Source organism: Nerophis lumbriciformis, linkage group LG04, assembly GCF_033978685.3.
Source record: "Nerophis lumbriciformis linkage group LG04, RoL_Nlum_v2.1, whole genome shotgun sequence".
In the NCBI taxonomy this organism is placed as follows: domain Eukaryota; kingdom Metazoa; phylum Chordata; class Actinopteri; order Syngnathiformes; family Syngnathidae; genus Nerophis; species Nerophis lumbriciformis.
The window spans coordinates 54094261-54116652 of NC_084551.2; the positions used below are offsets into that span (position 1 = coordinate 54094261).

General features: G+C 42.5%; 1 protein-coding gene across 1 annotated transcript in view; it reads right to left on the bottom strand.

The window, feature by feature from the left end:
- trpv6 (transient receptor potential cation channel, subfamily V, member 6) overlaps positions 1–17731 on the bottom strand; it is a 46320-nt gene extending 28589 nt beyond the window's left edge. The window contains exons 1-6 of the mRNA XM_061945967.2: positions 17598–17731; positions 12261–12408; positions 12033–12130; positions 10875–10997; positions 3472–3612; positions 234–332 (exon numbers count right to left, since the gene is read on the bottom strand). Coding sequence (XP_061801951.1) covers positions 234–332; positions 3472–3612; positions 10875–10997; positions 12033–12130; positions 12261–12391 — 592 coding nt within the window. The 5' untranslated portion in view covers positions 12392–12408; positions 17598–17731. The remainder of the gene's footprint in view (positions 1–233; positions 333–3471; positions 3613–10874; positions 10998–12032; positions 12131–12260; positions 12409–17597) is intronic.
- Positions 17732–22392: the final 4661 nt, after the last annotated feature.

The window sequence follows — 22392 nt, forward strand, 5'->3', positions numbered from 1 at the left end:
CGGGGTTGAGGTTAGGGTTAAGGTTAGGGTTATGTGTTCATTATAACACTTATATAGGGCTTTTATTTTAACAATTGTAGATTTAATTCTTGTATTTTTGGTCCAATATGGCTCTTTCAACATTTTCAGTTGCCGACCCCTGGGTTCGGGGTTACGTTTAGGGGTAAGCAACGATTTAATTTCAAGTAAAACATGAAAAACCAAGTGAACTTTAAGTGTTCAACGGGCCATACCCCGATAATCCTGGATCCTGGTGCTCGCCCCTGCATCGATGATCATGGAGATGATGTCCTCGTTGCCGGTGCAGGCAGCGAAAGCCAGGATGTGCTCGCCTACAAACATTACATAAATAAATAAGTGAGCAAGAAATAATAATAACAACGTTAAATAAATACAAGGTTATTTCTAAAATTCAGAATAAACAGTGACAAAAAGAAAGTGCTTGAACCTGACGTCATGCCCGACAAACGTATGGAAATATGGTATCGTTTGATTTTACGTAAATCGGTACTAACATAATTTGGTCAATACCAGTGTTTAATTACCATAGGGCCCATTGGAGCCAGAAAAATATCTCCTTGTTAGCTGTGGTCCGTATGGGCCGCAGTGGTACTCAGTTGTAATACACCTTTCCACCACTTGTGGCAGTTATGACGACTTCAAACAAACAGTCTGGTGCTAAAGTCAAAGAGAAGCGCAAAAATTATGACTAAAGTGGTGAAGCTGTATTGTTTGTCTGCTCTTGAATGGGATTGTGCTGAAAATATTAATTTCCCCTCTGGGATTATTAAAGTTTTTCTGATTTCAGCCTTCCCGGTAAGGTTTATTCAGGTGTACTGGAGAGGAGGCTACGCCGGATAGTCGAACCTCGGATTCAAGAGGAACAGTGTGGTTTTCGTCCTTGTCGTGGAACTGTGGACCAGCTCTATACTCTCGGCAGGGTCCTTGAGGGTGCATGGGAGTTTGCCCAACCAGTCTACATGTGCTTTGTGGACTTGGAGAAGGCATTCGACCGTGTCCCTCGGGAGGTCCTGTGGGGAGTGCTCTGAGAGTATGGGGTGTCGGACTGTCTGATTGTGGCTGTCCGCTCCCTGTACGATCAGTGTCAGAGCTTGGTCCGCATTGCCGGCAGTAGGTCGGACACGTTTCCAGTGAGGGTTGGACTCCGCCAAGGCTGCCCTTTGTCACCGATTCTGTTCATAACTTTTATGGACAGAATTTCTAGGCGCAGTCAAGGCGTTGAGGGGATCCGGTTTGGTGGCTGCAGGATTAGGTCTCTGCTTTTTGCGGATGATGTGGTCCTGATGGCTTCATCTGGCCAGGATCTTCAGCTCTCGCTGGATCGGTTCGCAGCCGAGTGTGAAGCGACTGGGATGAGAATCAGCACCTCCAAGTCCGAGTCCATGGTTCTCGCCCGGAAAAGGGTGGAGTGCCATCTCCGGGTTGGGGAGGAGACCCTGCCTCAAGTGGAGGAGTTCAAGTACCTAGGAGTCTTGTTCACGAGTGGGGGAAGAGTGGATCGTGAGATCGACAGGCGGATCGGTGCGGTATCTTCAGTAATGCTGACGCTGTATCGATCCGTTGTGGTGAAGAAGGAGCTGAGCCGGAAGGCAAAGCTCTCAATTTACCGGTCGATCTACGTTCCCATCCTCACCTATGGTCATGAGCTTTGGGTTATGACCGAAAGGACAAGATCACGGGTACAAGCGGCCGAAATGAGTTTCCTCCGTCGGGTGGCGGGGCTCTCCCTTAGAGATAGGGTGAGAAGCTCTGTCATCCGGGGAGAGCTCAAAGTAAAGCCGCTGCTCCTCCACATTGAGAGGAGCCAGATGAGGTGGTTCGGGCATCTGGTCAGGATGCCACCCGAACGCCTCCCTAGGGAGGTGTTTAGGGCACGTCCAACCGGTAAGAGGCCACGGGGAAGACCCAGGACACGTTGGGAAGACTTTGTCTCCCGGCTGGCCTGGGAACGCCTCGGGATCCCCCGGGAAGAGCTGGACGAAGTGGCTGGGGAGAGGAAAGTCTGGGCTTCCCTGCTTAGGCTGCTGCCCCCGCGACCCGACCTCGGATAAGCGGAAGAAGATGGATGGATGGATGGATGATTTTGATTCTGATTCTGATTTCCAACGTGTCTCGAGTCTCCTACTGGTCGGAAAGGCCCAAAACACCTCCTCAGAGAAGCAATTAGGTGGGGGTTCTGACCAGATGCCCGAACCACCTCTTCTGGCTCCTCTCGATGTGGAGGAGCAGTGGTTTTACTCTGAGCTCCTTCCGAATGACTGAGCTTCTTGCCCTATCTCTAAGGGAGAGCCCCGGCCACCCAACGGACAAAACTCATTTCGGCCACTTGAACCCGTGATCGTGTCCTTAGGATAGGAACGTACATTGACCGGTAAATTGGGAGCTTTGCCTTCCGACTCAGCTCCTTTTTCACCACCACGGACCGATGGGTCGGCATCACTGCAAACGCCGCACCGGACCGGCCGCTGATCCCATGAATGACTTGTAAAAACTAAGAACACAATGAGCCAGCCTACAACGAAAAAGTTCCTCCACATGGGGCTCCCTCAAAAAGAATAGATCTCATCTCCAATTGTTGATTTTTGTGGCTCGAACGTGAACATCGTCACCATTGTCAGCTTTTTAAAATGCGGGTTCAAGTATGACAGATTTACGGGAATGCGAGGGTGAAAACGGCAACATATTGACCAGTAGTTTCCAAGGGACATTGACAGCTATGAACATAGCACAGATGCTAATGCTAGCGAGGTGAAATATACCGTATACAATTTTCTTATATGATTGGGGAACTAGCATGCATTTGTAATTGGTCATAGAAGCCTTTAGAGGATTATTCTACTAAGGTCCATCACAAGCGCTCCAGAGAGTAGAGCCACCAGGAAATTGAGAACCTACAGGAATGTAGATTTGGAGTTTAGGAGGAAGAGTAAAGACATTGGCAACATATGGTAGGAAGCTCTCACAAGTAGCAGTAGAGGATAGGGCTCCGAGATAACCCGACTCAAACCGATCACAGGAAATAGGCTGACTGGCCAAGCAACAAACTGGGTGTTATCCAGACTGGCCGACTCCAAGGCTAGAACAACAAAGAGTAACTGTCTTGGTGTAAAAGGTGTTTAAGGACAGTGGTCCGAGAAAACAGTAGAAGAGTAACCCGGCCCATATTCGTTCTCCTGGAGCTGCAGCTCCAGTCCGAGGCTCGCTGAAACAAATCAAGGTTTTTGTTCGACGAGTCCTTGTTTGGCGTCTTCTTGGCTCATCACTCATCACACGACCATCAAATATACAACAATTGTAACAGTACAAACATATGTACTGTAATTGTTGATCTGGGATCACCATGGTAACGAAAGACACTGTTTATTTAAATCAATTTTAAGATATTAATTAATTTGATCAAATACAATGTTTGATAGCATGTATGAGCGTTGTGTCCAATAGGTGTTTTACCACAGTAAATAAGTCCTCCTATCCTCTTCCTGAAGTACAATCCAGTGACTCTGGGCGTCGCCACGTCCGCCCCACGACTGATCAGCTGATAAACCAAATCCAGGTTCTGATTGACCACGGCCACGTGGAGAGGAGTCATACCTGAACAGACAACAAGACACAAGAAATCATCAACACAAATGCGGACTATTTGATAACCAAAGCCGATGATCAAAATGCAACATAAACATGAACTGTATGCGGCTCAAGAAAAACAACAAAAAACTGTGAGGAATACTATAAAAATACAATTGAAGAACAAATCAATATACAAATTGAACTATGTCCAACATTACAATCAAATTACAGAACTATAGCCGACCGACAGCGAGTTGTGGACAATCGCCCGAGACTGTAAGACCAGAAGCACCAATGTGTACTGCCTGGATTGACTACAAGAAAGTCTAGAACTCAATGCCACACAAGGATACTGGAGTGCTTAGAACTGTATAACATCAATAGGAGGCTGAGAACATTCATCAAGAACTCGGCGAGGCTGTGGAAGACAACTCTGGAGGCCAACTCAAAGCCAATTGCACAGGTGAACATCACATTTGGCATATTCCAAGGAGATGCTCAGTCCCCGCTACTGTTCTGCATAGGCCTAAACCCTTTCAGTCAGATCATAACTAAGAGTGGCTTCAGGTATCGAATCCAAAAATCAACCTCCTCTATATGGATGACGTCGAGCTGTATGCCAAGAACGAGCGTGATATCGACTTCCTGATTCACCTGCGTGTAATGGGCGCAACTTTCCTCGACATCATATGCAACCGCTGAGCCTTGCGCCTCTCAGTGCCGGTGGTTGACTTGCACTCCCGCAGGTCTTAGGAATTGCTACCGTCTACGTCATGGGTGTCCAACTCTGGCCCGCGGGCCAAATTTAGCCCGCGGTGTAATTTCACTTGGCCCTTGAGGCGATATCAAATTAACACTAGAGCTGGCACGCCGATTATATTCAGTGGCGGTGCCGCGGTAACACCGCATTCACCGCTAATTCTCATACTTGCCAACCCTCCTGGGAGACTCTCAAATTTCAGTGCCCCTCCCAAAAATCGTCACGTCTGCTTTTCACCCAGTCCAGCGAATGCCACACTGTGAACCCACACCAAACAAGAATGACAAACACATTTCGGGAGAATATCCGCACCGTAACACAACATAAACACAACAAAACAAATACCCAGAATCCCATGCAGCCCTAACTCTTCCGGGCTGCAATATACACCCCCGCTACCACCAAACCCCGCCCCCCCAACCCCGCCCGCCTCAACCGACGCACGTGTTGTGTTTATGTTGTGTTACGGTGCGGATATTCTCCCGAAATGTGTTTGTCATTCTTGTTTGGTGTGGGTTCACAGTGTGGCGCATATTTCTAACAGTGTTAAAGTTATTTATACGGGCACTGTCAGTGTAACCTGTATCGCTGTTGGCCAAGTATGCGTTGCATTTACGTGTGTGTGCATGATGAAGTCGCACATTTTTTGTGATCGGGCCGGCACGTTGTTGGAATGGATGAAAAGCAGACGTGACAATAGCTCGTGGAGGATGATAAACGCAGTGCCTTTAAAGCACGCCCCCAAGACTGTGGTCCGGGTGGACTACGAGGTATAATGACTGATGAACAACTTTGTTCGATAATGAAGGTTGCCTCAGCTCAAAGCCTGAGCCCCGACATTAATGAACTAGCATCCAAGAAAAGATGGCAGGTATCTGGCTTGGGCACATCAGATTAGATCAGTGTGTTGCAAACTGAGCAGTTTAAAGTCCTGAATGGTTGGTTTATTCATTGTTATATTATTTTCTAATTTATTAGCCTGTGGAAAAAGTTAATGTTGATATTAACCTCAGAAGGCTGCAAATAGAAAAGAGGCATTTAATTTTCATTTAAATTGTATTTGATATGCCATTGATATTTTTTATTATTATTATTATTATTATTATTATTATTATTATTATTATTATTATTATTATTTGAAACTGGATTTTGCATGTCACTATAAAGTTATATAAGCCTTGCTTGTTCAATATTCAATGCAAAACTTGTTTGGGTCCCTATTAAAAGGTTAATTTGTTCAACCTTGGCCCGCGGCTTTGTTCAGTTTTACATTTTGGCCCACTCTGTATTTGAGTTTGACACCCCTGGTCTACGTGAAGGACTTTAAGCAGATAATCCTAGCGAGTCCTGTCCAAAGGTCCTAATCACTCAAAAACAACAACAACAACAACAACCAAAGCAACGGAGAGTGAGGGTGAGGTAGGTCCAGATGGGCGTCAAGTTGTATGCCAAGAATGAGCGAGATATCGACTTTCTGATTCACCTGACAAGATTGTACAGCGACGACATTGGAATATAATTCGGACGAGATAAGGGACAAGGGAACACAACTGAGGGGGGTTGAACTACCTGCGGACAACAAAACAGACGTCCAGGACAGCTAAAAATACCAGGGGATCTTGTACAGACCAATGGTAACAATAAGGAGGCAGCCATAGCAACACCCCGTGGTAAGGGATGTGGCAACGGGATAGCTTCAGAGCTATGCCGTCTGGAATTTTGGTTCCTGGTAGGGCCACCAATTGCAAACATGTCTGGCATAACAGGGCTTTGGTGAAAACCCAAGAGACGTCAACCCTCAGGAATCAGCGGCTTCTGGTCATCGTGCCTCTGCGTCAGTGGTAAATCTGTGGCAAGCAAAGTTGGCACTTTTGCAAATTAAGTGAGGATAACAGCGTCGCTTTTGCACATGTGCAACCGCCTTTCCTTTGCGTGTGATGGGAGCAATTTTCCCTGACGTCATATGCAACCGCTGAGCCTTGCTGATCTCAGTATCGGGGGTTGACCTGCACTCCTGCAGGTCTTAGGAATTGCTACCGTCTACATGGAGGACTTTAAACAGACAATCATAGCGAGTCCTGTGCAGAGGTCCAAATCGCTCAAAAACAACAACCAAAGCAACAGAAGGTGAGGTAGATCCGGATGGACGTCAAGTTGTATGCCAAGAATGAGCGAGATATCGACTTCCTGATTCACCTGACAAGAATATGCAGTGACGACATCGGAATATACAGTAGTTCGGACGAGATAAAGGACGAGGGAACACAACTGAAGGGGTTCGAACTACCTGCGGACAACAAAACAGGCCAATATTAACCATGAGGAGGCAGCTCAGAGGTCAGCCGTAGCAACACCCCGTAGTAGGGGCGGTGGCAACGTGATAGTTTCAGAGCTATGCCGTCTGGAATTTTGGTTCCTGGTAGGGCCACCAATGGCAAACAGGTCTGGCATAACAGGGCTCTGGTGAAAAACCAAGAGACGTCAACCCTCAGGAAACAGCGGCTTCGGGTCATCGTGCCTCTGCGTCTGTGGTAGATCTGCGGCAAGCAAGGTTGGCGCCTTTGCAAATGAAGTGGGGATCACAGCGTTGCTTTTGCGCATGTGCAACCGCCTTTCCTTTGCGTGTGATGGGAGCAACTCTTCCCTGACGTCATATGCAACCGCTGAGCCTTGCTGCTCTCAGTGTCTGGGGTTGACCTGCACTCCTGCAGGTCTTAGGAATTGCTACCGTCTACATGGAGGACTTTAAACAGACAATCTTAGCGAGTCCTGTGCAGAGGTCCAAATCGCTCAAAAACAACAACCAAAGCAACAGAGGGTGAGGTAGATCCGGATGGACGTCAAGTTGTATGCCAAGAATGAGCAAGATATCGACTTCCTGATTCACCTGACAAGAATATACAGTGACGACATCAGAATATACAGTAGTTCGGACGAGATAAAGGACGAGGGAACACAACTGAAGGGGGTTGAACTACCTGAGGACAACAAAACAGGCCAATATTAACCATGAGGAGGCAGCTCGGAGGTCAGCCGTAGCAACACCCCATAGTAGGGGCGGTGGCAACGTGATAGCTCCACAGCTATGACGTCTGGAATTTTGGTTCCTGGTAAAGCCACCAATAGCAAACAGGTCTGGCATAACAGGGCTCTGGTGAACAACCAAGAGACGTCAACCCTCAGGAACGAGTAGCGTCTGGTCATCGTGCCTCTGGTTCTGGGGTAGATCTGCGGCAAGCAAGGTCGGTGCCTTTGCAAATGAAGTGGGGATCACAGCGTTGCTTTTGTTCATGTGCAACCGCTTTTCCAATGCGTGTGATGAGAGCAACTCTTCCCTGATTTCATATGCAACCGCTGAGCCTTGCTCCTCTCAGTGTCGGGGGTTGACTTTAAGAATTGCTACCATCTACGTGGAGGACTTTAAACAAACAATCTTAGCGAGTCCTGTGCAGAGATCCAAATCGCTCAAAAACAACAACAACCAAAGCAACAGAGGATGAGGTAGATCCGGATGGACGTCAAGTTGTATGCCAAGAATGAGCGAGATATCGACTTCAAGATTCACCTGACAAGAATATACAGTGACGACATCGGAATATACAGTAGTTGGGACGAGATAAGGGACGAGGGAACACAACTGAAGGGGGTTGAACTACCTGCGGACAACAAAACAGGCAAATATTAACCATGAGGAGGCAGCTCAGAGGTCAGCCGTAGCAACACCCCGTAGTAGGGGCGGTGGCAACGTGATAGTTTCAGAGCTATGCCGTCTGGAATTTTGGTTCCTGGTAGGGCCACCAATGGCAAACAGGTCTGGCATAACAGGAATCTGGTGAAAAACCAAGAGACGTCAACCCTCAGGAACCAGCGGCTTCGGGTCATCGTGCCTCTGCGTCTGTGGTAGATCTGCAGCAAGCAAGGTTGGCGCCTTTGCAAATGAAGTGATGATCACAGCGTTGCTTTTGTGCATGTGCAACCGCCTTTCCATTGCGTGTGATGAGAGCAACTCTTCCCTGATTTAGTATGCAACCGCTGAGCCTTGCTGCTCTCAGTGTCGGGGGTTGACTTTAAGAATTGCTACCGTCTACGCGGAGGACTTTAAACAAACAATCTTAGCAAGTCCTGTGCAGAGGTCCAAATCACTCAAAAACAACAACCAAAGCAACAGAAGGTGAGGTAGATCCGGATGGACGACAAGTTGTATGCCAAGAATGAGCGAGATATCGACTTCCTGATTCACCTGACAAGAATATACAGTGACGACATCGGAATATACAGTAGTTCGGACGAGATAAAGGACGAAGGAACACAACTGAAGGGGGTTGAACTACCTGCGGACAACAAAACAGGCCAATATTAACCATGAAGAGGCAGCTCGGATGTCAGCCGTAGCAACACCCCGTAGTAGGGGCGGTGGCAACGTGATAGTTTCAGAGCTATGCCGTCTGGAATTTTGGTTCCTGGTAGGGCCACCAATGGCAAACAGGTCTGGTATAACAGGGCTCTGGTGAAAAACCAAGAGATGTCAACCCCCAGGAACCAGTAGCTTCTGGTCATCGTGCCACTGCGTCTGTGGTAGATCTGCGGCAAGCAAGGTCGGCGCCTATGCAAATGAAGGGAGGATCACAGCGTTGCTTTTGTGCATGTGCAACCGCCTTTCCATTGCGTGTGATGAGAGCAACTCTTCCCTGATTTCATATGCAACCACTGAGCCTTGCTGCTCTCAGTGTCCGGGGTTGACTTTAAGAATTGCTACCGTCTACGTGGAGGACTTTAAACAAACAATCTTAGCGAGTCCTGTGCAGAGGTCCAAATCGCTCAAAAACAACAACAACCAAAGCAACAGAGGGTGAGGTCGATCCGGATGGACGTCAAGTTGGATGCCAAGAATGAGCGCGATATCGACTTCCTGATTCACCTGACAAGATTATACAATGACGACTTTGGAATATAGTTCGGACGAGATGAGGGACGAGGGACCACAACTGAGGGGGGTTGAACTACCTGCAGACAACAAAACAGATGTCCAGGACAGCTAGAAATACAAAGTACCAGGGGATCTTGTACAGGCCAATGGTAACCATGAGGAGACAGCTTGGAGGTCAGCCATAGCAACACCTCGTGGCAGGGGCGGTGGAAACGTGATAGATTCAGAACTATGCCATTTGGAATTTTGGTTCCTGGCAGGGCCACCAATTGCAAACAGGTCCGGCAATTGCAAACAGGTCTGGCATTATTTATTATTATTAGCCTTTATTTAACCAGGTAAAATCCCATTGAGATCAAAGGGAGACCTGGCCAAGAGGGCAGCAGCAAGGTTACATTAAAAACAGTAAACAAATACATAAAACATCACATTTACAACATTAAAACTTGCTCACATGACACATGTGCATACAGACAAGGTAGACTGCAGTCCTTTCACAGAAGCTTTAAACTCATTCAGCGTAACTAGGGTTTGAAGTTTAATGTTCGATTGTAGATTATTCCAAGCCTTCGGTGCTGAAAACCTAAATGCTTTCTTTCCCAGTTCAGTTCTTACTTTGGGGACAACAAATTGCAGAACATCAATTGAACGAAGATTGTGACTTCCTTGTTTCTTTGTTAAAAGACAAGACAGATAAGATGGAGTGATACCCAGAATGGTTTTGTAGATGAAAACATACCAATGATTGAGGCGTCGAGCACATAAAGATGTCCAGTTAACCATTGAGTATAACAAACAATGGTGAGTAAGGGGAGCGCAGTTGGTGATGAATCTCAGTGCCCCGTGGTACACACTATCCAGCTTGTGGAGACAACCAGCAGTAGCATTCATGTACAACACATCTCCATAGTCAATAACAGGTAAAAAGGTTGTTTCCACCAATTTCTGTTTCACAGTAAAAGAAAAGCAAGACTTGTTTCTATAATAAAATCCCAGTAAAAGTTTCAGTTTTTTTACAACATACTGAATGTGCTCCTTAAAACTCAAGTGGTCATCAATTAAAAATCCTAAATATTTAAAAGCAGATACTAACATAATTTGTTGCCCATTTCTTGTTAAAATGTTCTCACACAGTGATGATCTTACAGTTTTTGATGTGGTAAAGAGCATACACTTTGTTTTCTCTGCATTTAAAACCAGTTGAAGATAGCAAAGTTGTTCTTGTACTCTGTCAAATGCATGTTGTAGATATTTAAAAGCCTCAGCAAGAGTGGGTGCTGTGCAGTATATGACAGTATCATCAGCATAGAAATGGAAAGTTGAGTTCGGAATATTCTGTCCAAGATTATTTATGTAAATAGTGAATAATAAGGGGCCCAACACAGAACCTTGAGGGACACCCTTTTTCACTTGCAGTACGTCCGAGGAGGAACCTCATAACAGGGTTCTGGTGAAAACCCAAGAGACATCAACCGTCAGGAACCAGCGGCTTCGGGTCATCGTGCCTCTGCGTCTATGGTAGATCTGTGGCAAGCAAGGTCGGCGCCTTTGCAAATGAAGTGAGGATCACAGCGTGTGGTGATTTCAAAGCGTGCTAACCGTGGAAGAGGTCCGAGGTCATGGGCTCGTTGACGAGGTCGGGGGCTCCCTCCATCAGGGCCACTGCGGCGTCCAGATTGTCGCTCATGGCGGCGACGTGGAGCGCCGTCTCACCGAGAGCCCCTGAGGGAGAAGAGCATGTTTTTATTTTTTTCTATTTCTATATTAGATGTTATAAGGGGAACAGACTTATTAAGAATATAAAGATACAGTATCTTAGTTGAAAGGGCGCCAAACTTTGTATTTTATATACACTGTATTTTGTTTTAAAGAAATATAAACTAAATAACAAACAAAACAAAACATAATAAACGTCTGGGAGTATACATTAAGGATTGTTTTCTCCCTCTTCTAGTACAAATGGTCTATACCAGCGATTCTCAAACTGTGGCTCCATCTAGTGGTCACCAAAGCATCACTTAATGAAATATTCAAACACAGTGTGACTGGTCAAACTTTGTGTTATGTCACAGTGGCCAAAAATATTGAATATTCTTGTTAAATAAAACCGCTGCTATGTTTTTAATGACTACTTAGGCCTACTACGCTGCTGTATTTTATTGTGGGTCCTTGCTGTGGTTCTTGGGGGGGCCAAGCTAGAGCAAGTCAACTTGGTTTATTTTATTATTTTTTTATTATATAATTCCTAAGATGTAATTTTCACTTTTATTTTGCCTTCAGATGCAATGTTAAATTATTATCACGTTCCATAAAACCTGGAGATACACTTATTACATTTATTTTAGTTTATTTGTTAGGTCAGGAAAAAACACAGAGGTTATTTCATCCCTACAAGCCTGTTTCGCAGGTTTCCCTGCTCTTCAGGGGAGTTATTATTATTATCTTTATATATATATATATATATATATATATATATATATATAATTATTATTAATATTTTTTTTTGTTTTTTTAAAAAGACAGATAGAAAGATGGAAACATTTTTTTAATAAATAAAAATGAATAAAAAAAAAAAATTGCTACTGTTGTCCTTATTCTTCAGACTTTAATTCAAGTGAACTATTCTCTCTTCTTTCAATACGGTATGGAGTCGAGAGTCTTTATTGTATTCTTAATTTCCTACGAATTAATTTCTGTGGCGACGTCTTAGTTGCGTGAAAGAAGAGCGTGTTTTCCTCGTCAAACAGCGAGACCAACCTCTCTCAAAGATGTTTGTGGAGGAACAGGTGAGGAGCTTCTGGATGCAGCTGACACTGTTCCTCTTGGCCGCGTAGAACAGTGGAATGTCGTCGGTGCTGCGACACACACACACACACACACACACACACACACACACACACACACACACACACACACATGCACACACACGCACGTACACACAATCAGCATCCAACAGAAGCTGCACACCCCTGGTCTGCTCTTTACCACTTGGTCTGCAGCAGGAAGGTCTCATCCAACATCTCGTTCCATCCTTTCTTGTTCTGCAGGCGGAACTTCAGCTGAGTCCACCAGTGGTTGAGCTCACTGGGAGCCGACCTGGCGAGAGCAGGAGACATGGACGTCCGGCGCGGTGCTGCGGGGACAAAAATGAGGAGGCACATCCAGGAACGTTTTATACCAAAGAGGAGAAGGCACATCACCAAACGTTTTACACTAAGAAGAGGAGGCACATCCCAGAAGGCTTTATACCCAGAGGAGGAGGCATATCCCAGAACGCTTTATACCCAGAGGAGAAGGCATATCCCAGAATGTTTTATACCAAGAGGAGGAGGCACATCCCAGAACATTTAACACCAAAGAGGAGGAGGCATATTCCAGAATGTTTTATACCAAGAGGAGGAGGTACATCCCAGAAAATGTCATACCAAGAGGAGGAGGTACAGACCCAGAACATTTTATACCAAAGAGGAGGAGGCACATCCCAGAACATTTTATAACAAAGAGGAGAAGGCATATTCCAGAATGTTTTATACCAAGAGGAAGAGGCACATCCAAGAACATTTCATACCAAGCAGAGGAGGCACATGCCTAGAACTTTTTATACCAAGACGAGGAGGCACATCCCAGAACATTGTATACCAAAGAGGAGTAAGCATATTCCAGAACGTTTTATACCAAGAAGAGGAGGCACATCCCAGAACATTTTATACCAAAGAGGAGGAAGCATATTCCAGGACGTTTTATACCAAGAAGAGGAGGCACATCCCAGAACATTTTACACCAAAGAGGAGGAGGCATATTCCAGAACGTTTTATACCAAGAGGAGGAGGAACATCCCAGAAAATTTCATACCAAGAGGAGGAGGCACAGACCCAGAACATTTTATACCAAAGAGGAGGAGGCACATCCCAGAACATTTTATACCAAAGAGGATGAGGCATATTCCAGAACGCTTTATACCAAGAGGAGGAGGCACATCCCAGAACATTTCATACCAAGAAGAGGAGGCACAGACCCAGAACATTTTATACCAAAGAGGAGGAGGCACATCCCAGAACATTTTATACCGAAGAGGAGGAGGCATATTACAGAATGTTTTATACCAAGAGGAAGAGGCTCATCCAAGAACATTTCATACCAAGCAGAGGAGGCACAGACCCAGAACATTTTATACCAAAGAGGAGGAAGCACATCCCAGAACATTTTATACCAAAGAGGAGGAGGCATATTCCAGAACGTTTTATACCAAGAGGAGGAGGCACATCCCAGAACATTTCATACCAAGAAGAGGAGGCACAGACCCAGAACATTTAATACCAAGAGGAGGAGGCACATCCCAGAACATTTTATGCCAAAGAGGAGAAAGCATATTCCAGAACGTTTTATACCAAGAAGAGGAGGCACATCCCAGAACATTTTATACCAAAGAGGAGGAAGCATATTCCAGAACGTTTATACCAAGAAGAGGAGGCACATCCCAGAACATTTTACACCAAAGAGGAGGAGGCATATTCCAGAACGTTTTATACCAAGAAGAGGAGGTACATCCCAGAAAATTTCATACCAAGAGGAGGAGGCACAGACCCAGAACATTTTATACCAAAAAGGAGGAGGCACATCCCAGAACATTTTATACCAAAGAGGAGGAGGCATATTCCAAAACGTTTTATACCAAGAGGAAGAGGCACATCCAAGAACATTTCATACCAAGCAGAAGAGGCACATGCCTAGAACGTTTTATACCGAGACGAGGAGGCACATCCCAGAACATTTTATACCAAAGAGGAGGAAGCATATTCCAGAATGTTTTTTACCAAGAAGAGGAGGCACATCCCAGAACATTTTATACCAAAGAGGAGGAAGCATATTCCAGAACGTTTTATACCAAGAGGAGGAGGCACATCCCAGAACATTTTATACCAAAGAGGAGAAAGCATATTCCAGAACGTTTTATACCAAGAAAAGGAGGCACATCCCAGAACATTTTATACCAAAGAGGAGGAAGCATATTCCAGAACGTTTATACCAAGAAGAGGAGGCACATCCCAGAACATTTTACACCAAAGAGGAGGAGGCATATTCCAGAACGTTTTATACCAAGAAGAGGAGGTACATCCCAGAAAATTTCATACCAAGAGGAGGAGGCACAGACCCAGAACATTTTATACCAAAAAGGAGGAGGCACATCCCAGAACATTTTATACTAAAGAGGAGGAGGCATATTCCAGCACGTTTTATACCAAGAGGAAGAGGCACATCCAAGAACATTTCATACCAAGCAGAGGAGGCACATGCCTAGAACGTTTTATACCAAGACGGGGAGGCACATCCCAGAACATTTTATACCAAAGAGGAGGAAGCATATTCCAGAATGTTTTTTTACCAAGAAGAGGAGGCACATCCCAGAACATTTTATACCAAAGAGGAGGAAGCATATTCCAGAACGTTTTATACCAAGAAGAGGAGGCACATCCCAGAACATTTTACACCAAAGAGGAGGAGGCTTATTCCAGAATGTTGTGTACCAAGAGAAGGAGGTACATCCCAGAACATTTCATACCAAGAGGAGGAGGCACAGACCCAGAACATTTTATACCAAAGAAGAGGAGGCACATCCCAGGACATTTTATACCAAAGAGGAGAAGGCATATTCCAGAACGTTTTATACCAAGAAAAGGAGGCATATTCCAGAACGTTTTATACCAAGAAAAGGAGGCACATCCCAGAACATTTTATACCAAAGAGGAGGAAGCATATTCCAGAACGTTTTATACCAAGAAGAGGAGGCACATCCCAGAACATTTTACACCAAAGAGGAAGAGTCATATTCCAGAGCGTTTTATACCAAGAGGAGGAGGTACATCCCAGAAAATTTCATACCAAGAGGAGGCACAGACCCAGAACATTTTATACCAAAGAGGAGGAGGCACATCCCAGAACATTTTATACCAAAGGGGAGAAGGCATATTCCAGAACGTTTTATACCAAGAAGAGGAGGCACATCCCAGAACATTTTATACCAAAGAGGAGGAAGCATATTCCAGAACGTTTTATACCAAGAAGAGGAGGCACATCCCAGAACATTTTACACCAAAGAGGAGGAGGCATATTCCAGAACGTTTTATACCAAGAGGAGGAGTTACATCCCAGAAAATTTCATACCAAGAGGAGGAGGCTCAGACCCAGAACATTTTTTACCAAAGAGGAGGAGGCACATCCCAGAACATTTTATACCAAAGAGGAGAAGGCATATTCCAGAACGCTTTATACCAAGAGGAGGAGGCACATCCCAGAATATTTCATTCCAAGAGTAGGAGGCACAGACCCAGACCATTTTATACCAAGAGGAGGAGGCTCTTCCCTGAACGTTTTATACCAAGAAGAGGAGGCATATACCAGAGTGTTTTATACCAAGAGGAGGAGGCACATCCCAGAACGTTTTGTACCAAGAGGAGGCGGCACCTCCCAGAATGTTTTATACCAAGAGGAGGAGGCACATCCCAGAACGTTTTATACCAAGAGGCGGAGGCACATCCCAGAACGTTTTATACCAAGAGGAGGAGGCACATCCCTGAACTTTTTGTACCAAAAGGAAGAGGAACATCACAGAACATTTTATACCAAGAGGAGGAGGCACATCCCAGAACGTGTTGTACCAAGAGGAGGAGGCACATCCCAGAACTTTTTGTACCAAGAGGAGGAGGAATATCACATAATGTTTTATAACAAAAGGAGGACGCACATCACAGAATGTTGTATACCAAGAGGAGGACGCACATCACAGAATGTTGTATACCAAGAGGAGGAGGCATATCCCAGATGTTATTATACCAAGAGGAGGAGGCACATCCCATAACTTTTTTTTACCCAGATGAGGAGGCATATCCAAGCACGTTTTATACCAAGAGGAAGAGGCATACCCAGGACGTTTTGTACCAAAAGGAGGAGGCACATCCCAGAACATGTTTATATTTAGAAGAGGAGGCAGAGACCCAGAACGTTTTATACCAAGAGGAGGAAGCACACCCCAGAACATTTTATACCAAGAGGTAGAGGCACATCTCAGAACATTTTATACCAAGAGGAGGAGGCACAGACCCAGAACATTTTATACCAAGAGGAGGAGGTACATCCCAGAATATTTTGTACTAATAAGAGAAGGAACATCTCTTAACGTGTTGTACCAAGAGGAGGAGGCACATCCCAGAACATTTTGTACCAAGAGGAGGAGAGATATCCCAGAACCTTTTTTTACCCAGATGGAGAGGCATATCCAAGCACGTTTTATACCAAGAGGAGGAGGCATATCCCAGAACCTTTTGTACCAAAAGGAGGAGGCACATCCCAGACAATTTTTATATCAAGAGAAGGAGGCAGAGACCCAGAACATTTGTATACCAAGAGGAGGAGGCAGAGACCCAGAACATTTTATACCAAGAGGAGGAGGCACACCTCAGAACATTTTACACAAAGAGGAGGTTGCACATCATTAAAGTTGTATACCCAGGGGAGGAGGCACATCCCTGGACTTTTTGTACCAAGAGGAGGAGGCACATCCCAGAAAATATTATACCAAGAGGAATAGGCACAGTCCCACAACATTTTATACCAAAAGGAGGAGGCACATCCCAAACATTTTAAGCCCATCCCTAAACGTGTTGTACCAAGAGGAGGAGGCACATCACGGAACATTTTATACCAAAGAGGAGGATGCATATTCCAGAACATTTCGTACCAAAAGGAGGAGGCACATCCCAGAACGTTTTACTCCAAGAGGAGTGGGCACATCCCAGGACATTTTATACCAAGAGGAGGAGGCACATCCCAGAACGTTTTACACCAAGAGGAAGAGGCATATCCTAGAACGTTTTATACCAAGAGAAGGAGGCACATCCCAGAACATTTTATACCAAGAGGAAGAAGCCCATCCCTAAACGTGTTGTACCAAGAGGAGGAGGCACATCACGGAACGTTGTATACCAAAGAGGAGGAGGCATATTCCAGAACATTTCGTACCAAAAGGAGGAGGCACATCCCAGAACGTTTTACACCAAGAGGAGTAGGCACATCCCAGGACATTTTATACCAAGAGGAGGAGGCACATCCCAGAATGTTTTACACCAAGAGGAGGAGGCATATCCTAGAACGTTTTATACCAAGAGAAGGAGGCACATCCCAGAATGTTTTATACCAAGAGGAGGAGGCACATCCCAGAACATTTTATACCAAGAGGAGGACGCACATCCTGAAAATTTTACACCCAGAGGAGGAGGCACATCCCAGACAAAAGAGGCAGAGCAAGAACAAGAGAAGTTGACTCACATCTTCCAGGAAAGAAAAGGAGTCACTTTGCTCCACAAAACTCCAAACCAGTCCGTCCTTGAGAGGACATCCACAGAACTGTCCTCGGTCTAACCTGCACCGCCACTGAAACGCTCCCGGTCTTAACAGCTTCTCAAACCCGCTTTGAAACTGCAAGCGTTTCAATCAGATATGAAGCACGACGGTCACGTGACCGGGCCAAAGTCACTTTGGCGGGGGATGAAATGTAGCGAGGCGTGGTGACGGCACGCACGCAGGTGGGGCTTCACCACAGGTAAGACCTCACCTTTTCCCTCTAATAATAGAATTCATAAGCATTTCAAAAGTTTTGGATCAGAGGTTGATGAGGTGTTTCCACCTCCATGTGACCAAGTCTCGCTTCTGCTGAGGTCAACAGATCTCCGGTTGCGATTCCACCGGCAAAAGTGCTGATGTGTGGAAACTCGAGAACAAGGTCGTGGAGTATTTCTTGCACTAATATTTGATGAACAAAACCAAACACAAGTTGGCTTAAAAACTGTCAATTTGTGGGAGTCTGACAGAAATGCTCTGAAAATTGATGCCCTAATAATAAACACTAATATCAATAAAATAATATAAGACAATGACCATTACATGTTGATAGTTATAAGAACTGTACAGGATTTTTTTATAAAAAAGATTGAAAAAAAAATTTGGACTATAGAAAAAATAAATACATGATACTATTCAACTCACTGGTCAAAACATTAGGTACACGTATATAATATGAATAAAAGACATATTTCATCTTTACAAATAATGTGTTGCAACTTATATAAACTAATATATGTCAATATGTTAGCAGTTGTAGAAATGTTTTGTATATTAGCTGTTTAGTTTATATATGTATGTATATATATATGTATATATATGTATATATTTATATATATATATATATATACATATACATATATATATATATATATATATATATATATATATATATATATATATATATATATATATATATATATATATATATATATATAAATATATAGAAAAATATAGAAAATCAAACTGAAATTTAAAAGTGCAACACAGTCATAAAGTGGAAACAAAATATAAAGTAAAAATAGAACCAATTTCAGATTGTGTTTATTTGTTTACTTAAATGCAAAAATAAATTCTGATTAAATTATTTTAAAAATACACAACAGGCAAGAATGTTATTGATTTTACGGTCTTCAGAAAAAAGGACTTTCTCCGTCTTCTTCATTTGCACGTGTTATGTATTATATATTATATATTATATTATATATTATATATATATATATATATATATATATATATATATATATATATATATATATATATATATATATATATATATATATATATATATATATATATATATATATATATATAATATATATTATATATTATATATTATATATTATATATTATATATTATATTATATATTGTACAGTTTTCTGTATGTTGTATCATTTCCTGCCCGGCGCTTTTATTTTTTTATTCCACTTCCTGTCTGCTGTGTTTTTAAATAGCATGACTTACGAGTCAATTAACCCTTTTATAAGTCAACTGTTATTACTTCTTACTTGAAATTAACCTTCCTCAATCAGTCTTCAGGCCTTTTGAACTCGTCCGTCTTTGTTCGAGTGTCCGAGTTTCACAAACGCCTTGTTTGGTACTTTTGAGTAGGTGACAGTGATTTCCTGGCATAAACACTTTAAGCGTTACCACTAGGGGGAGCCACCTAAGTAGCCCGTCACCAACGATTGATAAATGTATACTTTGTTTCTACTAAACTTCTACTCAATATGTACAAAACCCAAAAGCAGTGAAGTTGTCAGGTTTTGTTAATGGTAAATAAAAAGAGAATACAACTAATCCTTTTCAACTTATATTCAATTGAATAGACTGCAAAGACAAGATATTTAACATTCGAACTGAAAAACTTTGTTATTTTTTGCAAATATTAGCTCATTTGGAATTCGATGCCTGCAACGTGTTCCCAAAAAGCTGGCACAAGTGGCAAAGAAGACTGAGAAAGTTGAGGAATGCTCATCAAACACTTATTTGGAACATCCCGCAGGTGAACAGGCAAATTGGGAACAGGTGGGTGCCATGTTTGGGTATAAAAGTAGATTCCATGGAATGCTCCGTCATTCACAAACAAGGACGGGGCGAGGGTCACCACTTTGTCAACAAATGCCTGAGCAAATTGTTTAAGAACAACATTTCTCAACCAGCTATTGCAAGGAATTTAGGGATTTCACCCTCTACTCTCCGTAATATAATCAAAAGGTTCAGAAAATCTGGAGAAATCACTGCACGTAAGCGATAATATTACGGACCTTGGATCCCTCAGACTTTACTGCATTAAAAAGCGACATCAGTATGTAAAGGATATCATCACATGGGCTCAGGAACACTTCAGAAAACCACTGTCAGTAACTACAGTTGGTCGCTACATCTGTAAGTGCAAGTTAAAACTTTACTATGCAAAGCAAAAAGCCATTTATCAACAACACCCAGAAACATATTTTAGGCTTCATAATGCGCCACACATTTTCAATGGGAGACAGGTCTGGACTACAGGCAGGCCAGTCTAGTACCCGCACTCTTTTACTATGAAGCCACGCTGTTGTAACACGTGGCTTGGCATTGTCTTGCTGAAATAAGCAGGGGCGTCTATGATAACGTTGCTTGGATAGCAACATATGCTGCTCCACAACCTGTATGTATCTTTCAGCATTAATGGTGCCTTCACAGATGTGTAAGTTACCCATGTCTTAGGCACTAATACACCCCCATACCATCACACATGCTGACTTTTACACTTTGTGCCTAGAACAATCTGGGTGGTTCTTTTCCTCTTTGTTCCGGAGGACACGACGTCCACAGTTTCCAAAAACAATTTGAAATGTGGACTCGTCAGACCACAGAACACTTTTCCACTCTGTATCAGTCCATCTTCGATGAGCTCGGGCCCAGCGAAGCCGGTGGTGTTTCTGGGTGTTGTTGATAAATGGCTTTGGCTTTGCATAGAAGCGTTTTAACTTGCACTTACAGATGTAGCAACCAACTGTAGTTACTGACAGTGGTGTTCTGAAGTGTTCCTGAGCCCATGTGGTGATATCCTTTACACACTGACGTGGCTTTTTGATGCAGTACCGCCTGAGGGATCCAAGGTCACTGGCATTCCATGTTACGTGTAGTGATTCTCTGAACCTTTTGATGATATTACGGAGCGTAGATGGTGAAATCCTTAAATTCCTTGCAATAGCTGGTTGAGAAATGTACTTGTATGTACGTGTGTATATACGTGTATATTGTACGTTTTTTTGTGCCACACAAAAGTGAGTAGAAGATTACTAATAATACATTGAGCTTATATAAGAGCAGTAAGTTGATCCATGTATGCAATAATAATGATAAGAAAGCAGGTATTTGATTTATAAATAAGGGGAGAGTAAATAAATTTGTCTTCTTCCCACTCCTTTTTGGGTATGCAAAAATGTATTGTTTATGTGTTCTTTCATCTTATATATATATATATATATATATATATATATATATATATATATATATATATATATAAACAAATTATTATATGTTTATATATATATATATATATATATATATATATATATATAAATAAATTATTATATGTTTATATATATATATATATATATATAAATAAATTATTATATGTTTATATATATATATATACATATATATATATATATATATATATATATATATATATATATATATATATATATATATATATATATATATATATATATATATATATATATATATATATATATTTTTTTTTTTTATTTTTTTTTTTTTTTTTAACACGTCCAAAATAAACTATTAATATTATTTATTGACTGCACTCCGAGACAGGATTCCTTTTTTAGTAGTGTCTGATTTTTATATTGCTGCAGATACATAACATGTGGGCCAACATTGCCATCTGTTGGTCTGATCTATGAACTGCACTTATATTTATACTATTTTATTTTATTTATTTTTTTAACCTGCATGTCTTTTCCAGTCTCTGTATCCTGGGATCCAGACCAACTTACCATTCTAATTAGGTGTCTGTTATATTTCAGGCGACAAAATAACATGACTTTTTTTTTTTAAATAAAATCATTTATTATACAAATGTATGCACATTTATGGAATAGTGGTGGTCACTTACACGTGTAAACAGCTACACACACACACACACACACACACACACACACACACACACACACACACACACACACACACACACACACACACACACACACACACACACGCACACACAAATACACACACATTTGTGTATTTCTTACCTCATTGAGACTTGAGAAAAATGCCTCCCTCTTTAGGACCAGCCTTTCTAGATATATAAAGATGTGTATTTACAACATTAATAATATATACATACTATGCAAACATAAAAAAGCTCGTTGTGAAAAATGAGTTGGAATTTTACAGGAAAAACGTAGAATTTTGGCAGAATACTAGTAAAAGTCATAATTTTACTCAACGTAAGTCAAACATGTTACAAGAAAAACTGAACATTTGCGCAATATTATGATAAAAGTTGGAATTTTACTCAATAACAGTCGCAATTTTACAAGAAAAGCTTAAAATGTTGGCAATTTTATGAAAAGAGTCATAATTTTAAACGACAAAAGTCACAATTTTATAAGAAAACTTAAAAATGTTGGCAATATAAATAATAATGATTGGAATTTTACTAGGCACAATCATAAAAAAGTCATCATTTTACTCAAAAAATGT